General features: G+C 41.1%; 2 protein-coding genes across 3 annotated transcripts; one reads left to right on the top strand and one right to left on the bottom strand.

Moving 5' to 3' along the window:
• LOC310932024 (ceramide kinase) lies at positions 1-7861 on the bottom strand (the record flags this gene model as incomplete). Its single annotated transcript, XM_083895286.1, has 13 exons — positions 1-115; positions 204-517; positions 1802-1998; positions 2853-2956; positions 3555-3660; positions 3905-4057; positions 4143-4217; positions 4318-4463; positions 4562-4625; positions 5114-5242; positions 5368-5505; positions 5791-5886; positions 7750-7861. The coding sequence occupies 13 exons, from the start codon at positions 7859-7861 to the stop codon at positions 1-3; spliced, it is 1749 nt and encodes a 582-aa protein (XP_083751412.1).
• Positions 7862-10022: 2161 nt separating this feature from the next.
• Positions 10023-13188, top strand: naa10 (N-alpha-acetyltransferase 10, NatA catalytic subuni). 2 transcript variants are annotated; one of them, XM_083894517.1, is made up of 8 exons: positions 10023-10208; positions 10366-10464; positions 10594-10652; positions 10963-11008; positions 11441-11556; positions 11660-11704; positions 12428-12512; positions 12667-13188. In XM_083894517.1, the coding sequence occupies exons 1-8, from the start codon at positions 10188-10190 to the stop codon at positions 12835-12837; spliced, it is 642 nt and encodes a 213-aa protein (XP_083750643.1). In that variant the 5' UTR covers positions 10023-10187; the 3' UTR covers positions 12838-13188. The 2 variants fall into 2 exon arrangements, with proteins under 2 accessions (XP_083750643.1, XP_083750642.1); XM_083894516.1 differs by having other exon boundaries at positions 10025-10208; positions 12428-12514; positions 12660-13188.
• Positions 13189-16267: the final 3079 nt, after the last annotated feature.

The raw sequence follows: 16267 nt of genomic DNA, 5'->3' as shown, positions 1-16267 counted from the left end.
CTATTTGTGCAGAATGCACCTCCTTTCACACTTGTCACCTTCCTCACCGCAGTCGTGTGCGGCCGTGCTGTTCTCGATGCCCCTGGCATACAGACGCACCAACTGGCCGTGAATCCTGTGAAAGGAAGTGAATGCAATTACAAGCGGGATCATAATATCGTGTTGAGAATGCCCCTAACTACAACACGCATGGTTGTACTTACCTGCAGAGGATCTCGGTGTAGGGCAGAATCTCTCCATCGCAGTTCCACACCGACACAGTTGGAGATTTACTGCAGCACAGACCACACAGGAAGGGGTTTGCTGTTTTCTGCTCGTTCGTCAGCTCTCGCCCTGCGCGTCCCTCTGCCAGCCGCTGCTGAGAGCCACTCCTGCTCACGGTCTCGATGTATCCTCGCTCTTCATCTGTCCCACTGCTCTGCTCTGCCATCTCGTCATATGCTTCCTCCTCTTTGCCAGCAGGGAGGCAGAAACGGATGGCCTTCACGCGGTGAACCTCCACAAACGGCAGGTCAAACTAAGAAAGGTGGGAGAGACGTTTTCTTTGTGTTTATTTGATAGGAACAGACCATAGGTCAGATCACAAAATAGATAAAGCAGTCTTCCTGTTTCTTTACAGATATAGCAGTCTTCCTGTTTCCTCCCTGAAACCAACCCGAAAGTAATAATATAATGAAGGGGTAAGTCCTTTTCCCCTAAGCCTAATTTACAATATTTTCCTCAGGAGTTAATGCCCTCAATCCCTACGTTTAGGCTCTCCTTCAATAGAACATGAAGTCCATTCTGTAAATTATGTTCCTGTTTAGAGCAAAATAAACAGCAAATAAAAGTATAGCACATTTTAGTGGACACCAGTGTGATTGACGGCTGGTATCATCCAATGTGTGCTGGTTGCAGGTCATGCCTCTGAACATCAGTTTGAAGAACGTCCTCATGGCACCAAGCTAAATTGCAAATCTTGAGGTTTCACAATGGGATTCAATTCAGGCTCTTACAGGTGATGCCATGACCAGTTGCCACTTGGGCACAGATATAGTAATATAAAAGATTCTGCTGCAATTATCACATGCAATGTGTCACAGCATTTGTAGCCAGTGTGCGAAATACCCATTAAAATCGGGGGGTTCCATCTTCCATGTGTTGCACAATACTGTTTCACCACCCCAGGTGCCACCCTGCAGTATTGGCTATGTTCCCTGACTGATGTGGGCTTGTGTGTGCCTTTTCCACAGCGCCATTTGGAAAGCAATTCATTTAAATACAAAATTAGAAATAAAAGAACTGACATTTTGTCTGGTTATAAAGGATAAGAAAGCATGCAAAGTGTATTATGTCTGTAGATCATATATGTAAAACTGAAATTACAAAAATCTTTAGGAAAAAAACATATTAAGACCCCCCTCAAATTTTGCTTTTGAGATTTTCAGGGGGTCTCGACTGTTAATCGGGGGGGTCTAGCCCCCTCCAGACCCCCTGTATTTCACACAGTGTTTGTAGCTCATAGTAATTTCCAATGTCCACCAATTGAAGGGCTCTTTAATTAACACACATGACTCCATGATTGTCTTTTAAAGTATACCTCAGTTTAGTTATGAAAAAGCTGACAGTCGCTCTGTTTAAATTTCAATGGGCAGTGCATTCTCTATATTAGCTTCCTTTACAGAAAGGTGGTTTTCCTGTATGATACATTATCGTTTCCTGCGGTACAATTCCCAGTGGACAGTCAAACAGACAGGAGCCCAGCCTATGCAAAAGCAGTTTTTTGAATTTTCAAGTTTGAAGAATTGAATAATGCTCATACCTGGTCCTGTGTGCTTGTGTGCCTGTGGAGGAACTTGAGAAAACCCAGCGGATGAGTGTCCCATACCAGGATGAGGTCACCTGTCCCGTCCGCCAGGTGAGCAGATGGAGAGAGGCCCAGAGGACTCCTGGGACATGAGCTGGACATACAAGTGAGAGACACACATCTGAACCTGCCCTCCACACGCACCCACTCACCTGCAGAGGCAGAGAAAAAAAAGGAAATGATCACACTGCTGAGCGTGCTTGTTTAAGCCGTGCATGTAAAGCCTTTGACGTTAGTGATAGAACATAATGTACTTCCTGTGGTCACACAAGCACCAGCTATTACACAGCAAGCGGAAAAAGTGACTGCATCTTTAATGACTGATTTCCAGCCAACTGCAGCTCAGACCAGCGCAATGTTAAGAAGGAACTTAACATAACTGCTTCAGCCATGTTCTTATATCACACAAAAAGAAAAATAGGTTCATGATGGTGATGTTTATGTGCCCTTTTTTTAATGTATAGTGCTGTGTGTTCCCCCTATGTAATTCAACCTTAGAGTCACATTTTCCCAGGAGGGTTGTGGAGTGTCAAGGTGATCTTTGACAAACATCAGGCACAGTGATTTTATACATCTATACATCTCCACTGAGTCTTATTTAACCTTTCAGTTATTGCTCTGAAGTCTTACATAATCATTCTGCATTATGCTCCGTGGGAGGCATCTGAGCAGAACGATTAAAAAGGAAAAGAATAATATACTGGTGTGTTTTTAGGCCAGGTTTCTCTGCAAATGCAATTAAGATTAAGACCTTTTTTGGTCTTTATGTTTTCAACAGGATGACACATTTTTCAAATCCTAATAATCCAATCAACGAGCCAAGTGAACTCTATAATTAATTCCCCCCCAAAAATATTTTCGCTGAAACCGATACAGTTATCAAAGTGCACAACCTGGCATGAGGCTGTTGTTTTAATGGCCGTGAGCCAATAAGGCTTTTCAGTATATACATGCTTTTATACACACAGTAACACATGACTTTATGCTTTATTTCTTGCATGATTACCTTCCGAGTCGCTATTGAATTGATTGAAGTTGGCGCCGTACAGAGACCCCGAGTCCGAGGAGTGGGGGAAAAGTCTATCTGTGCTTCTGGAGCACACGTTGCACCTATACACACAAACACACACAAAATGCAAAGACTCTGCTTTAAGTCTGCGACATAAGCTCCTAAACCTTGAGACCACGTTGTAAGAGCATCATAGCTGTTTACAGTTGCCTCTAACAACAACACCGTGGCATTTTACTCTCTTGTGCACGACTAGGGTTCAAATTTCCTCGAGATCAGGTTCCTCTTGCCATGGTTTCTACCCTCTTTAAAGTACACCCAACACCTTGAGTCCCTCTTGCAGGTGGTAGCGGTCATGGTGTCTCAAGCAGTCAATTAGAACCACTGCCCTTGAGCTTGAATCATAATGAGGCTGATTCTTTCTTACATTTTAAACATTGACGTCTAAAAGAAAGAGAGTTTGTCTTTTTTGGTTAAGGAGAGGTGGCTATGATATGGGCTTTGTTTGTTTCTCATAGTAGTCACGTGAAACTGTAAAGAATATGCAATTTACTGTAGTCTACATGGGATGGACACAGAAAAAACTGAAAAATAAATATCAGGTAGATGAAAATATTGTAACAAAAATAAACAAGTGCTTATTATTAACTATATTGCATACAGAGGTTTTTGGTGTATATTTTCAATGAGTAGTTTTACCCTGAGAGGCAGCGCGTTTTATCTCTGGGGCTGGAGAGCAGCGGGTCTGCGGGTAGATACTGAACTATGCCTGCATAGCTTCTGTTGCTCAGGTAAACCATAGCACCTGCACAGAGGAGAGCAATTAGATTAGCTGAAAATGCAAAAACAGCGGGCGTATACACAACGCGTACAAAAATGACATACGCGGGGGAAAGGAGGACCTTTCGACTTTGCTTCGGTTTTTTGTCAGCAAGAGATTCAGGATACAATTTGAAACTCCGGTTAAACATAAATAGAAATAGCACAGTAACTAAGGCAAACACAGCACACAGCCATTACTCTTCTTTTAATGAATCAGCAGCCCAAACCTGAATAGTCATATCTGAGAGGCCCCATCCAGCGGTGTTTTTCACTCTCAGCTAGTACGTCCCCATAGAAGCCATAACCCACCAGAGACACAGAGTAGCGCACCAGAACAGAGGTGTGATGAACTGAACACACATCTAAAGGCTGAGAGTCTCCTGCAACAAGGAACAAAGAGCTCAAAGCTGACACAAATGTTACGCTATTTCCTTTTAATATTCATTTTTAAAATGAGTTCCTCACCAATGATAATGTGCAAAGCTGATGTAACAGGGTCGATCACTCCCACTGTGGCATAGCACACACAGTCTGTGGAACCTAGAGTGAATATAACATGACACATGGCGTGTTTGACCTGCTGTGCTGCAAATCAAAGACCTGCACGTTTAAATAAAACTCTAAATAACAGTGTCATTACCTGCAGGAATGATGCCGATGTGAAGTGGACATGGCTGTAAAGTGACAGTGGGATCGTTCTCACAGAGGCCTGCCTCTTGTTGCGTCCGCCCAATCAAACCATGCAGCAGTTCACTGAACATGCCATCGCCACCCACACAGACCACACTGTTGCAAACACAAGAGTTTCAGGTATGACAGCACCTCCCAGTGAGGTTAGCAGACACAATGCGCTCGTGTCACCTCGTGTTTACACGAGCTCTTACCCGTCAAAGCCCGTCAGGTCTTTCTTCAGGAGGTGGTCTCTGGCCTGGTTTGCCCGCTCAGTCACTGAACAAAACATAATGACAATCACCTTGCAAGTCTAATTCATTTTTATGTGATTTAGGTCAGTCCTTGGCCCTGTTCAGACCTGATCCAATCTCATGCGGACCCATATATATATAATCGGGCCCCCACCCTGTCGTCAAATACACAATGACATCAATGACGTCTGTTGGCGAGAACTAAATTACATTTATAACAAGTCTGATTGTGTCTATGTATTGTATATTGTGTCTATGTGTCAATGTGAAAGATGCTCCACTCAATCAAAAGCACTACTCGCACTGCTGTAACCTGAAATAAGATTTTTACCCTTAAAAAAAAGAAATCAAAACAAATAAATGAATGTAAGAGAACTGGTTAGTGTAAAAAGAGCCCATTGGGACCATTCAGACCTGTACTTCTACACGTGATCAGATCACTCAAGACAAATCTGAACAGGGTCTCAGACCATCCCTAAGACATACCCCTTTTACCCAGAGGAAGTATTTTACCTATTACATGACAGCTGATGCCAGCCAGCTCAAACAGAGGGGCAACCACAGAATGGAAGATCTTTCTTCCTTTTTTCTTTCCTCCAAAGGGGTTGATAAACACCAACAGTCTCTGTGGGCGTAATGGACCTAAAACACAAGTTTGAAAAGTTACAAGTTAGTGAGAGCAGCACTAGAGAAGGATTTGATTATTAATAGGCAAATAATGACATTTGTAGATGACATTAGGGAGGTTATATCACTTTACTGCTTACTGTGCAATTTGACAGCAGTCCTTAGTTGTTTTGTCCACTGATCTCTCAGGACCCGACTAGGGCAGCTGAACTGGGTCCGGCCCACTTTCCATACCAACCCGGAGGAGCCTCCATTGCTGCTGCGCTTCACGTAGAAAACTAAGGGCGGATGACAGACAGTGAACTACTAAACCATGATATCACCTGCTGAACTGAGACGTTGATAAACCACAACCGAAGCTGCTGAAATGTGGGAGATTACAAGCACAGTATTTGACTAGACTAGCACCATGGATAGTGTGCTGTGCACCTGTATGCAAATGATTACCATTCTCCTTCCTGTCATGAAAAGAAAATAGATGTGCAGCGCTTCAGGCTACGCTGCCAGCTGTTTACTTAAGTGATAGCTATGACTTTGAGTCTGTGGTACCCGAGAGAACCCACCTGTGAAGTCTTTGTCTTTGTCTTCAACAGACTTTTGGGGCAGGATCTCGACACGTCCCTCCTCCACTCCAATCACTTCTGCCACAGGCACTGAAACTTTAATCACACGGACACTTTAGTGGACACACTCCTTTGCATACAAATGACAGAATATATTACCCAGACTGTAGTCTGTCTTTTCAGCAGATATATATTTTTTACCAATACTACAATGAGTTAACCCATTATAGCACAGGTGTAAATGAAATTTACCACCACCAAGGAAATTATGGATGAAATATCTGAGGGATATAGGCTATGGCCCAAGGTAGAAATATGTGGAGTGATTTATGTGGTGGTGTGAATATGCATCCTGAATCCATCCTTTTTTCTTTTCAAATCAATTGTGACCCTTATTAGATAGGGGCATGCATTGAAACTGTGGGAAACTGAGTGTTTTCTGTAGTTATGGTTGTAATCATATTAGCTGCACATTGTTTGGATTTTTCACAAAATAAAAATGTAAATTAAAAAGTAAAAAAAAAAGAAGCAAGGGCTGAATTACATGTACAAACTTCTGTTTCAGTGTCTTGGCATGTATATGCTGCTAACTGTCATCACTGAACATGCAAACAAGGGACTTTTAATTTGTAATGTAAATCCATACAGTAAAAATGACTGGTTTTCTAGGAGATTATATTCAAAGTTCCTCAGCAGTTATACTTAGATGACTGGAAACTACATATATGGGACATTTAATATATAATCTCTCTAAATCAGGGGTCTCAAACTTAAATAAGCTGGGGAACCACTGAGCATCTAAGGGGACCAGTAAACTGAACTATAGTCCAACTTTTAGGGGGGAAAGGCAACTGTTTAGTAGAGGTGGGGACGATGTGAGCTTAAAATTATAATACTCCATCGTTATATTTATATTGTAATATTTGTGATGATATATTGCAGAATTTCAATATAAAAGTGTTTGATATGATATGGTTCACAATAAAAATGTATGTAAGATGCAAAATGAATATAGTAATAAAAAAAAAACCATACAGACATAAATCATTAAAACTTGCTATCTAATGGAGGGTGGTGTGTGGCCTGTGGACCGCAGGTTTGACACCTCTGCTCTAAACCTAACAAAGACACTGACTCAAGTTCAGTCACTTTATGGTCAGAGTTGTGCTGAACTCCATCACTTATTACAGAAAATAAATCAGTGTGTTTTCACACCAGCTCAAAATTATAAAAATCTTGCCACCTGATTAGGCAAATGTAGAACATTTGATTTTTTTTATTTTTTTTTATACATACAGTAAAATAATGGAGATGTTATGTTTCCTTCGGTGTATAACTAGAGTTGCAAATACTACATTTCAGAAAGTATATACACTGTTTTCCCCCCAGTATGTTGAAGTTGTCCTGAACACAACTTAATTATCATCTTTAACGTTTTATTCTGAAAACCGGATGTTGGTAAGCCTGTCTGTCAGCTAAGGACACACACACACACACGCACTTGATATACAACAGGTTAAGTACTCGTAAAAACTTGAATTTCTCAAAGCCACGTTTTGTCACCTGTCACCAACAAAAGGGGGAGGGTTGTTATCTGTCGCGTGCTTTTCTCCTAAGCCTTTATTTTCAGTGACACAGCGCAGGTTGTTTTTCGTGTTCGTGCTGTTCAACTTGTTATTCACGTTCTCTGCACTTAGCTAAAGCTTAATTAAAGAACGCTGGCTCCCTGTACAAGTTAAATCAAACATGTAAGGGTCCATATGAAACGAAAAATATTGTTTTGTTACGTTTCTATGTTTGTTCAGAGGTATGGTGAATATAAATCAAGTAGATACGTCCCTAAACTATAAAAAAAAAAAAACAACAACAACACTATAGTAATAGTAGAGAATGTGTACATAGGCTCACACGCTGCTACTTTACAGATAATGTGTACATGTAAACAGTAGAGTCACCTACTTGTTTTCTTCTTATCTACCTCCGTCCAGTTGAAGTGCCAGCCTGTCAGCACCGCCCTGTATCTCTTATTTCCGACCCACAGACTGGACTCAAGCCTCAAGTCCGTCTCCATCTGGCAAAAAAACCCGCTCCGCTCAGCCAAAGCGTCGCTCTTTCACGTTTCTCAGCCAAAACAAAAAACGCCACTGCTCATATTTGAATAGTCATAACTCCCAACATCAAGGAGAAGCACCTGCTTATTATTATTGACAGTCGTACCTCGCCATCGTACAATCAGCGGTTAAACCATCTGTCTGCAGCGGAGGGAGCGATTCTGATCTTCCTCAGAATGACTTAGAAGAGGTTTTGCTGGAGACGCGTTTAAGTAATTATTCCCTTAAAACCCCTGACACATGTGTTATTGCAAATACATTCGTTTCTCACTGCAGTCCCTCCCCGGTGACACCTGCCCTTATTTGCATGTTGTTGCACTCTGGTGACGCTGCTGATTGGCTGTCACAGGAATTTACCTGAGCGGTGTTACTCCTGCTAAGACTGCTCTGGGCAAGGAAAAAGAAATGGGAGGGGGGGAGAGAAATGTGTATATATGTTTAAATTACATCACTTTGAATATATATACTCTACATAAATAAAGTCTGGTTGATAAACAATGAGACAGAACCTATTTTCTGATGCCTAACTTGAGGGGTGTAATGTGTGAGCAGTGGTTAAGTTAAAGTTAGGATTAGTCAATGAACAGGTTATGATTTAACCCTTTAAGGTACTACTCAACCACTCAAGTCACTATATCTCATTGAAAAATGCATCAAGCTGAACTCACTAACACTTAATGTCACTTGTTCTGAATGTTGTACCTTGTGATTTATGCAAAGCAGGTTTATTATGAACAGACGTCTCAACCGTTTGGTAGAGGCCTGTATCTGTAATACTGTAGGGTCCAATTTAAAAAAAAAAGATGAATGAATACATATTGATTGTCGTTATTGTTATCATAAGGAAATTTTTAAAAAAGTAAAGAAATTATTTTTCCTTTGCTTTTTTGTGTGCGATGATGCTGCCCCTGTCTTTGTTCACATTTCAAATGTTATTCAATTCTGAATTGGTTCCGATTCGATGCATATAGTTCACAAGCCGACGATTACAAGTATCTTGCATCTAACTTCTCGGTCCTTTGAAACAGCCTGCATGCATGTGCACATTCTCCTACATTATGGTTTGGTTGCAATGACCCTAATGATCAGCACCAATAAACCCCAACAGAAGAAGATGAAAACCAGTAAACCAGTCTGTTCTCATTGATGTCACATGACCAGGCACCAGATATGCTACATCCAATCTAGAACCACTTTCTGCATCACCTCTGAATCACTTCAGTCTGGTAATGTGGATCCATTCAATGCAGTGAAAACAAAAATAGTTTAAAGGTCCAGTGTGTAAGAATTTGATATATCTATGGCGTCCCTCTGCTCACCCCACCTTAACCTAAGTGTCATTCTTGTTTGTTTGTGCAATGAGCTTCTACTTCAAAATGCAAAATACATGCTCTGGTTTTGTTTGTTTGTTTGTTTGTTTGTTTGTTTGTTTGGGTTGCTCTAGAACAGTCCTTCTCAAATAGTGGGGCCTCACTCATGTTTTCTTCATCCTAATGGGGCCATAACAGAAAATAATTGAGAAGCACTGCTCTAGAAACATAAATATGACAGTCTGTGTAAACCAAGGGCCTTTTCTAGCACTGATTTTTGTGTTCCTGTAGCAGCCCCTCATTAAAAACCACTTGAAGCTCAGCTTCAACTGTTCTCTATGGCACAGCACAGACTCACTGCGGTGCTCAATGGTGATTGGACAAATGTGGCAAAGTCATCATTTCTGGCTTTTTGGCTTCTGCATGATCATTGAGAAACTGTCTGAAAGACGGAACCAGTTTTTGATTGACAGCGTTGCAGTCTTTTCTGTCTTAGTCCTGTGGGTTATTTGTTTGGCAATATAGCCCATTTTGCTTATATATACTGTAAATAAAAACACTGTTATATCATTTCAGTTTTAAATTATACATTTTTTTGTTCTAGATGTTCGTTTGCAGAATTTATCCATAATTTATGTGTAAATAACGGCCAGAGACCAGCAACCGCCACTGTTTTCTAGTCATCTACAAAAAACAAAATATCTTTATTTTAAAGCAAATACACACTTCAAAATAAAAGTCCTGGTTCTTGTGTTACAACTTTTACTGTGAAGTTCCGGCGCACACTGTGACCGGAAATGCCTGCCGTTATTGTGGCACGTTCCTTCTTCCCCTCCCGTGTCTGCTGACAAGTCGACTGAACTAGCTAGCGACACCAGCCATTTAAACTTGATACATCATTTGTTATGCATTGATCGACCCGTGTTGTACATATATTTTCTGTTTCCGCAGTAAATCCAGCAAACCACCAAACAAAATGAACATACGAAACGCAAGGGTGAGTGTGTGGAAATTCTCTCGACAGCCATGCTGTTTCCTCTGCTAGCTAAGCTAGTTACTGTAGCCTACACATTAGCACACCAACTTCCGCCAATAAAGATGTTTTTCTTTGTCCCACACACATTTCTGACAATTATTTTTTTGCGTTATTACAGCCGGAGGACCTTATGAATATGCAGCACTGTAACCTGCTGTGTCTTCCTGAAAACTACCAGATGAAATACTATTTCTACCACGGATTGTCCTGGCCTCAGGTGAGACGCTGTTTTCCACATTTCTCCTGTGTGTGTGTTTACACCACTGCTTTGCTTTCTGGAAATAATTCCTTCCAGTGTTCACTTTCTCTACGTGACTCTATATTGTGTGTGTTTACATCCATGCAGCTCTCATATATTGCAGAGGACGAAAATGGCAAGATTGTGGGATATGTGTTGGCAAAGATGTGAGTATTTGTGAACAGCAATATTATATTTGCTGTGCAGGTTCATGTCTGGTGAGGCATTTATCAAATCTATGAAGCCAAAAGGTATTACTCAATTGGCAGCATACACATTGACTACTGGTTGTGTTTCATATCTCATCAGCACTCTTTACACGCATATGCAATGTACATATTTGGCTAAGAAAGAATGTTACATTCATAGCAGTGAAAGAAAGAGAGCTTTTGCTCTGCAGCAAGGTACACTGCAGTTTATATGACAGGTAGCTGTATATCACTTGTTTACTGTTTGGTATTTGTGAACTCTTTTCAGGGAGGAGGACCCAGATGACGTACCCCACGGTCACATCACATCCCTGGTAAATCTGAACATTACACCTCCTATGTCTCCTCCATTTGTTATGTTATTAGTGCCTGTTTTGAAGGAAACGTGTTGAAATCCATCATGCTTGTCCTTATTATAATATGGTTATTCTTTATTTACCACCTCTTCCGATGTATGACACAATGTCAGTTTTACTAAGCGGCAGTTTACGGAAGACTTCCATTGAGTTGCCAATGTGGTGAACTGCTTTTTCCACCCTACTTATTAATCTTCACTTTTCAAACCAGTATACTACTATATCAGTTTGGATATGCCTGCTATGGCCTTGATTTTTTGGGTTTGGTTAGGTTTGAGTAAGTCAAAAACAGATCTGTAGTAACTGATGAAAGTAGTGTAATTTTAGTCATTGTGATAATTGTCTTGCGTCTTTGGTGTAATGAAAATCTTCTTCATCTTTGTTTTCCAGGCAGTGAAGCGCTCTCACAGACGTCTGGGACTTGCTCAGAAGCTGATGGATCAGGCCAGCAGGGCCATGATAGAAAACTTTAACGCTAAATATGTCTCACTTCATGTTCGTAAAAGGTATTGCTGTCTGTTGGCTGGCTCCAAACTTTTAATTTTTGTCAATTTCTGTCTATCAATTCTCCCATATTCGCAAGTCTAACAATTTTCCTACCCACTATAGCAATCGAGCGGCGCTGCACCTGTACTCCAATACACTTAAATTCCAGTAAGTGCTTTTTGTTACCAATATTTCTGTATTGTAAATTTGTATTTTGTTTCCATGGCCATACATAGGCTATGCAGAAATGGATGCATATGTTGTCAGGGCTGATTAGAAAAGAATCTACCTGCCCATTCTCCCATCATACATGTTGAGTGATAATTAATAAATAATTATAATCAGAAAAACACTACAATTCACGCTCAGCCCTTTTAAAATATTTATTCAAGTTTCTCTTATTAACTCTGACAAGAGCAGTATGTTTTGCCCAATGCTTCCATCAGGCTCCAGTTCATCAGTGCAAAATGATGACATCCCATACAACTTGGTGGCGTGGTTCTTGTTATTGGGTTTTCTATAACCTTCATCCATTCACTTCTGGAATGGCCTAAACATTGACTCTTCTCGTGTCATGCCGGAATATCTCAGACAACAAAGATCTCAAGGGTTCTTTGAACTCTGTAATTTAGACTTAAAAATGATAAACTCATTGCAATTACTTAAACTGAATACATTAAAGCTATAGTGTCACCACAACAGTGTTTGTGTCGCACAGAGAGCTGTGTGGAGCTGATAGACTTAATCAGCATTGTGAGAACTCACTTGACATTGGTTTGAATGTAATGGACATTCATTTATATTTAAAATAAAAAAATAATGACTAAATTATGAATATCGCCCTCAATCATAACTATAACCCTGACAGATTCGATTGTTGTTCCCATACAGGATTAGCGAGGTTGAGCCTAAATACTATGCAGATGGGGAGGATGCTTACGCCATGAAGAGAGATTTGGCCCACATGGCTGACGAGGTGACTATTGGATATTTTCACTGTGTTGAATCTTCACTGACATGATTTTCACCACACCGCCTCATTACCTCAGTTGATGTGTAGCTCTGCTGAAGTCTCTCGCGAGCAGATTGTAATGTGGAATGTGTCCCCTTTCGCTGCGCATGTCCCACAGCTGAGAAAGCCTGGAGTGCGCGTGGCCGGCCAGGAGGTGCCGGCCGGTGGCTGTGGTGATCAGGAGAGGGAGAGCGAGAGAGACAGCGGAGGAGAGAGCAAAGAGCTGAGTGAAGTCAGCGAGGCAACGGAAAGCACAGACGTTAAAGATTCCTCCTCTGATTCACAATGACGCTGCAGTCGTAGACATTTTTAAATTCATCCTTCACTCCCTCTTTTTATCTATTTGACAGTTTCTGACAATGTTCTGACAGATTCTCTGGCTTCTCAAACTGTGACCGCCTGTGCATCATAGCTGTTCTAACGTTTCAGTCATTCATTTTTCTTCAGTCTTGCAGTGATAAAGAAAGAGTCTTGGATAATGACATGAAATAGGTTTATAGCTAAATGATGCTAAAGTCAATATTTGGATTTCTGTTATTACCATAAATGGTCCCCAAGCTCTGTGGGATTTATAGGATTGAAAGCAACTTCTGCTCTTCAGGTAATTATTTAACAGAATTGCTGCAAATAAATCTTTCAAATAATACTTTTGGTGCATGTTTTTTTTTTTCCTGCAAGTGCTTGAAGTACCAAAACTGTTCATTATCTTGAAGTGTAGATTTTGACAGTAGCTACAGTGAAAATAATACCAGGTCAATAAAATGTGCATAAATTAACTAAAGCAGTCATTGACACAGATGGTAAGTGATATTCTGCACAATAGTGTATATAGTAATATTCTTTATGCATGTAAAGTATAAAGATTGTTTGAATATAGCGAAGTGGTACACAAACAGGTTAGGCTCTGGCGACTCCTAGTGGTGACATTGAAAAACGCACTCGCAGCGTTACAAACACTTTCCCATATATGAACTGATGACAATAATTTAGGGCCTGAAAGGAACAAACCTACCTGCTACACATTAGCAATAAAACATTAAAAACTTTTAGAAAAACAGTTTTCAGTCACTGAAACTGGTGTCATGTCCTTTTTCTTCAGACCTTTCTTTGATCATTATCTTAACTGTAAGACGAACCTCTGACCAAGTATTCTGTCTTCTGATCCGTACTTCCTGCATCACAGGGTGTTGTGGCACAGTTGCAGGTTATTAACTGGACTTTAAAATCTAAAACATGAGTGTTTTGGATAATGTGGGGCGTAAGGGAAAATCTCAACATTGTGATGTTGATAAAACTTTTGCTCCTATGAACATTTGAGCTCAAACTGCAACAACGTTCCTTGTTTACAACTGATCTCCAAGATACTCTGGAAGCTTTTGATCCAGGTGACCCCACTTTAACCCCGGTAAGTTATGCATTCACACTCTGAGGTATTAAAAACATCTGCAGAGGTTTTCCTCTTGTCTGTGTTTTCTGTACTGGCTATGATGCCACTTTAATTGATTTGCTTCTGGTGGTGATTATGCAACATCATCAGCCGACTGTTTATTTGAGGAAGGAAGAAGGAGTGAGAGGAGAAGTACATGACAGATAAGAGCTGACCATGCAGACTGACCTTTCAGAAAGTTTGCTGCTTTGTCACAAATTTGGAATAGCTTCTCTTTTTCTTTTCTTTTTTTTTAGTTTAAAATGAAATAACCTCTGAATCTGTCGATTCCTCACCAGAATGTGTCATCATACTATGTAAACAGTTTACAGATTAAACCCCCTGCTCAAGTATTCATGGCTTTTCCTTTTATATCAGTACTCTATAGCCACTGATTTCATTTAGTAAGCCGTGAAAAGCCAGCGAGGAGGGACTAATCAGTGAATGCAGCTGGTGTCTGATTGGACTGAAAACCTGCTGTGGGGTTCAAGAGGCAGCAATAAAATAAAAAGAGGAAGGACTTGACTCGAAGAGGTTTTCACTTCACGCCACACATTTTGCACAATCACACACTGAAGCCTCAAACTGAATGTGTGAGTGAGATGAGGAGTGAGAAAGAGAGAGAGTGTCAGAGAGAGAAATGAGTTCTACTCCACCCACATCCATCCATGTCCAATGTGAGGGGGTGGTGAAACAGTTGAGTGCTTACTGTGCTATTAACTGCCATTATTTGGTTTGCTCAATCTGGAGAAGAGACTTGTCAGGGCTGCTCCTCATCAGGTAGGACTCCATTTGTTTCTGAACTTTCTTTGGATTTTCACTTGTGTACTTGTTGCACCAAGACAGGACAGCCTGCTAGTTTGGGTCTAATAATAAACATGTCTCTTTTTTTTCCACTGAGAAGTGCAGGATCATGCTGTTATGAAGCTTTGGTCTTGCTTCTTTGTTTCAGCTACATTACATTTGGCTGCAGAGTCATGCAGCCCTCAGGCCTTTAATGTCCCGTGGTTCAGGCAGCATCTGCGTGCTGGTACGAGTTGAAGCAAAGTCTGGAAAAAAGAAAAAAATGCATGGTTGCTTTAAAAGCAAACTGAAAAAACGAGTGACACACAGGTTAAGAGCAACTTATTTAAAATAGGAGAGCAGATTGTGACAACGGGAGGTGGTGATTCACTGCTGATCACATAGAGAAAGAATGAAAGGGCTGGTGGGAAAGGTTGACATGCTGGAAAAACGAGACACACTCCTTTCTGCAGGGAGGTTTGGGTTCGCTGAAGTATTGCAGAGACATTTTAGGTCAGATGATAGAGCGTGGATGATGCACAATTCAGCTGAACCAGCTGCTGTTGACTGACATCCTTTTTTCACAAACGGGGAAGTCAGGGGCGGATGCAGGGCGTTTGTGGTCGTCTTGTACCAAGGCAATTAAAAAAAAAACAACTCTTTCTGTTTACAATCAAATGTTGCCCAGTAACTCGCATCTTTCAAACGTCAATCATTTAGATGTTTGCTTTTCAATTTGTCAAAGGCCTGTCACCTGATCATCGGTTTCAATGACTGTTATGCATTGACATGTTCCAGTCACACTCAACAGCAGGATGCCCCCGCATGATAAAAATGGACTAGAAAGTGAAACCAAACCTCTCAAGTGTAACCTGCCTGAGGTCATTATTTCCAGCTAAACTTGGGGATACTTTGCTTAAGCAGACCCACACGGCAATGTCTGCTGTAGAAGGACGGGGTCAAAAGAAGTGGATTTTGTCGCTTCATTCTTGATGCTTTGAGTAATTATCGCTGGTTTAAAAATAAATAAATAATATAGCAACAACTGTAGTTTTCTGTGGGGGGGGGGGGCTTGCGGTGCATCCTATTTTCAGGACAGCCGAGATGTAGAGCTATTTTTGCACCTCGTGCATTTCTGCAGCGTGACCGGTGCAGCAGACGGCACATGCCAGCTGGTTGGTTTTCTGGTGGTCGACCGCTCAGCAGAGCACAGCAGAGGGGTGACCAGTGTGTAGAGATGTGTTACAGTAAGATGATCAAAGTGCTGCTTTTCTTTCTTTCTGTGGCAAGAGGAAGTCAGCATGGTTTGGTGCAGGGGAGGGGGGGGGGGGGTGTGTTTCAGCACGAACTTTGTGACAGCTTGGACATGCAAGGCTGCAACAGTGGGTCATATATAGGCCTTCACTGTCCAGCACAGAATAGCTTGCATGCACATACACAATACAGATTAGAAGAGTGGACTCTTCTAACCATCCAATGTTTTTTTTTCAACATTGGATGGTTTAAGAAA

Source organism: Microchirus variegatus (assembly GCF_963457635.1).
Source record: "Microchirus variegatus genome assembly, chromosome: 9".
NCBI lineage: Eukaryota > Metazoa > Chordata > Actinopteri > Pleuronectiformes > Soleidae > Microchirus > Microchirus variegatus.
This window is presented reverse-complemented; position numbering and strand designations above follow the sequence as displayed.

What these genes read in the sequence shown, in the direction of transcription:
- naa10 (XM_083894516.1), top strand. Translation starts at nt 10,188, where the DNA reads ATGAACATACGAAACGCAAGG. An exon ending in ACGGATTGTCCTGGCCTCAG is followed by an intron (nt 10,465 to 10,593) that starts GTGAGACGCTGT and finishes ACATCCATGCAG; the next exon opens with CTCTCATATATTGCAGAGGA. An exon ending in TCACTTCATGTTCGTAAAAG is followed by an intron (nt 11,557 to 11,659) that starts GTATTGCTGTCT and finishes TACCCACTATAG; the next exon opens with CAATCGAGCGGCGCTGCACC.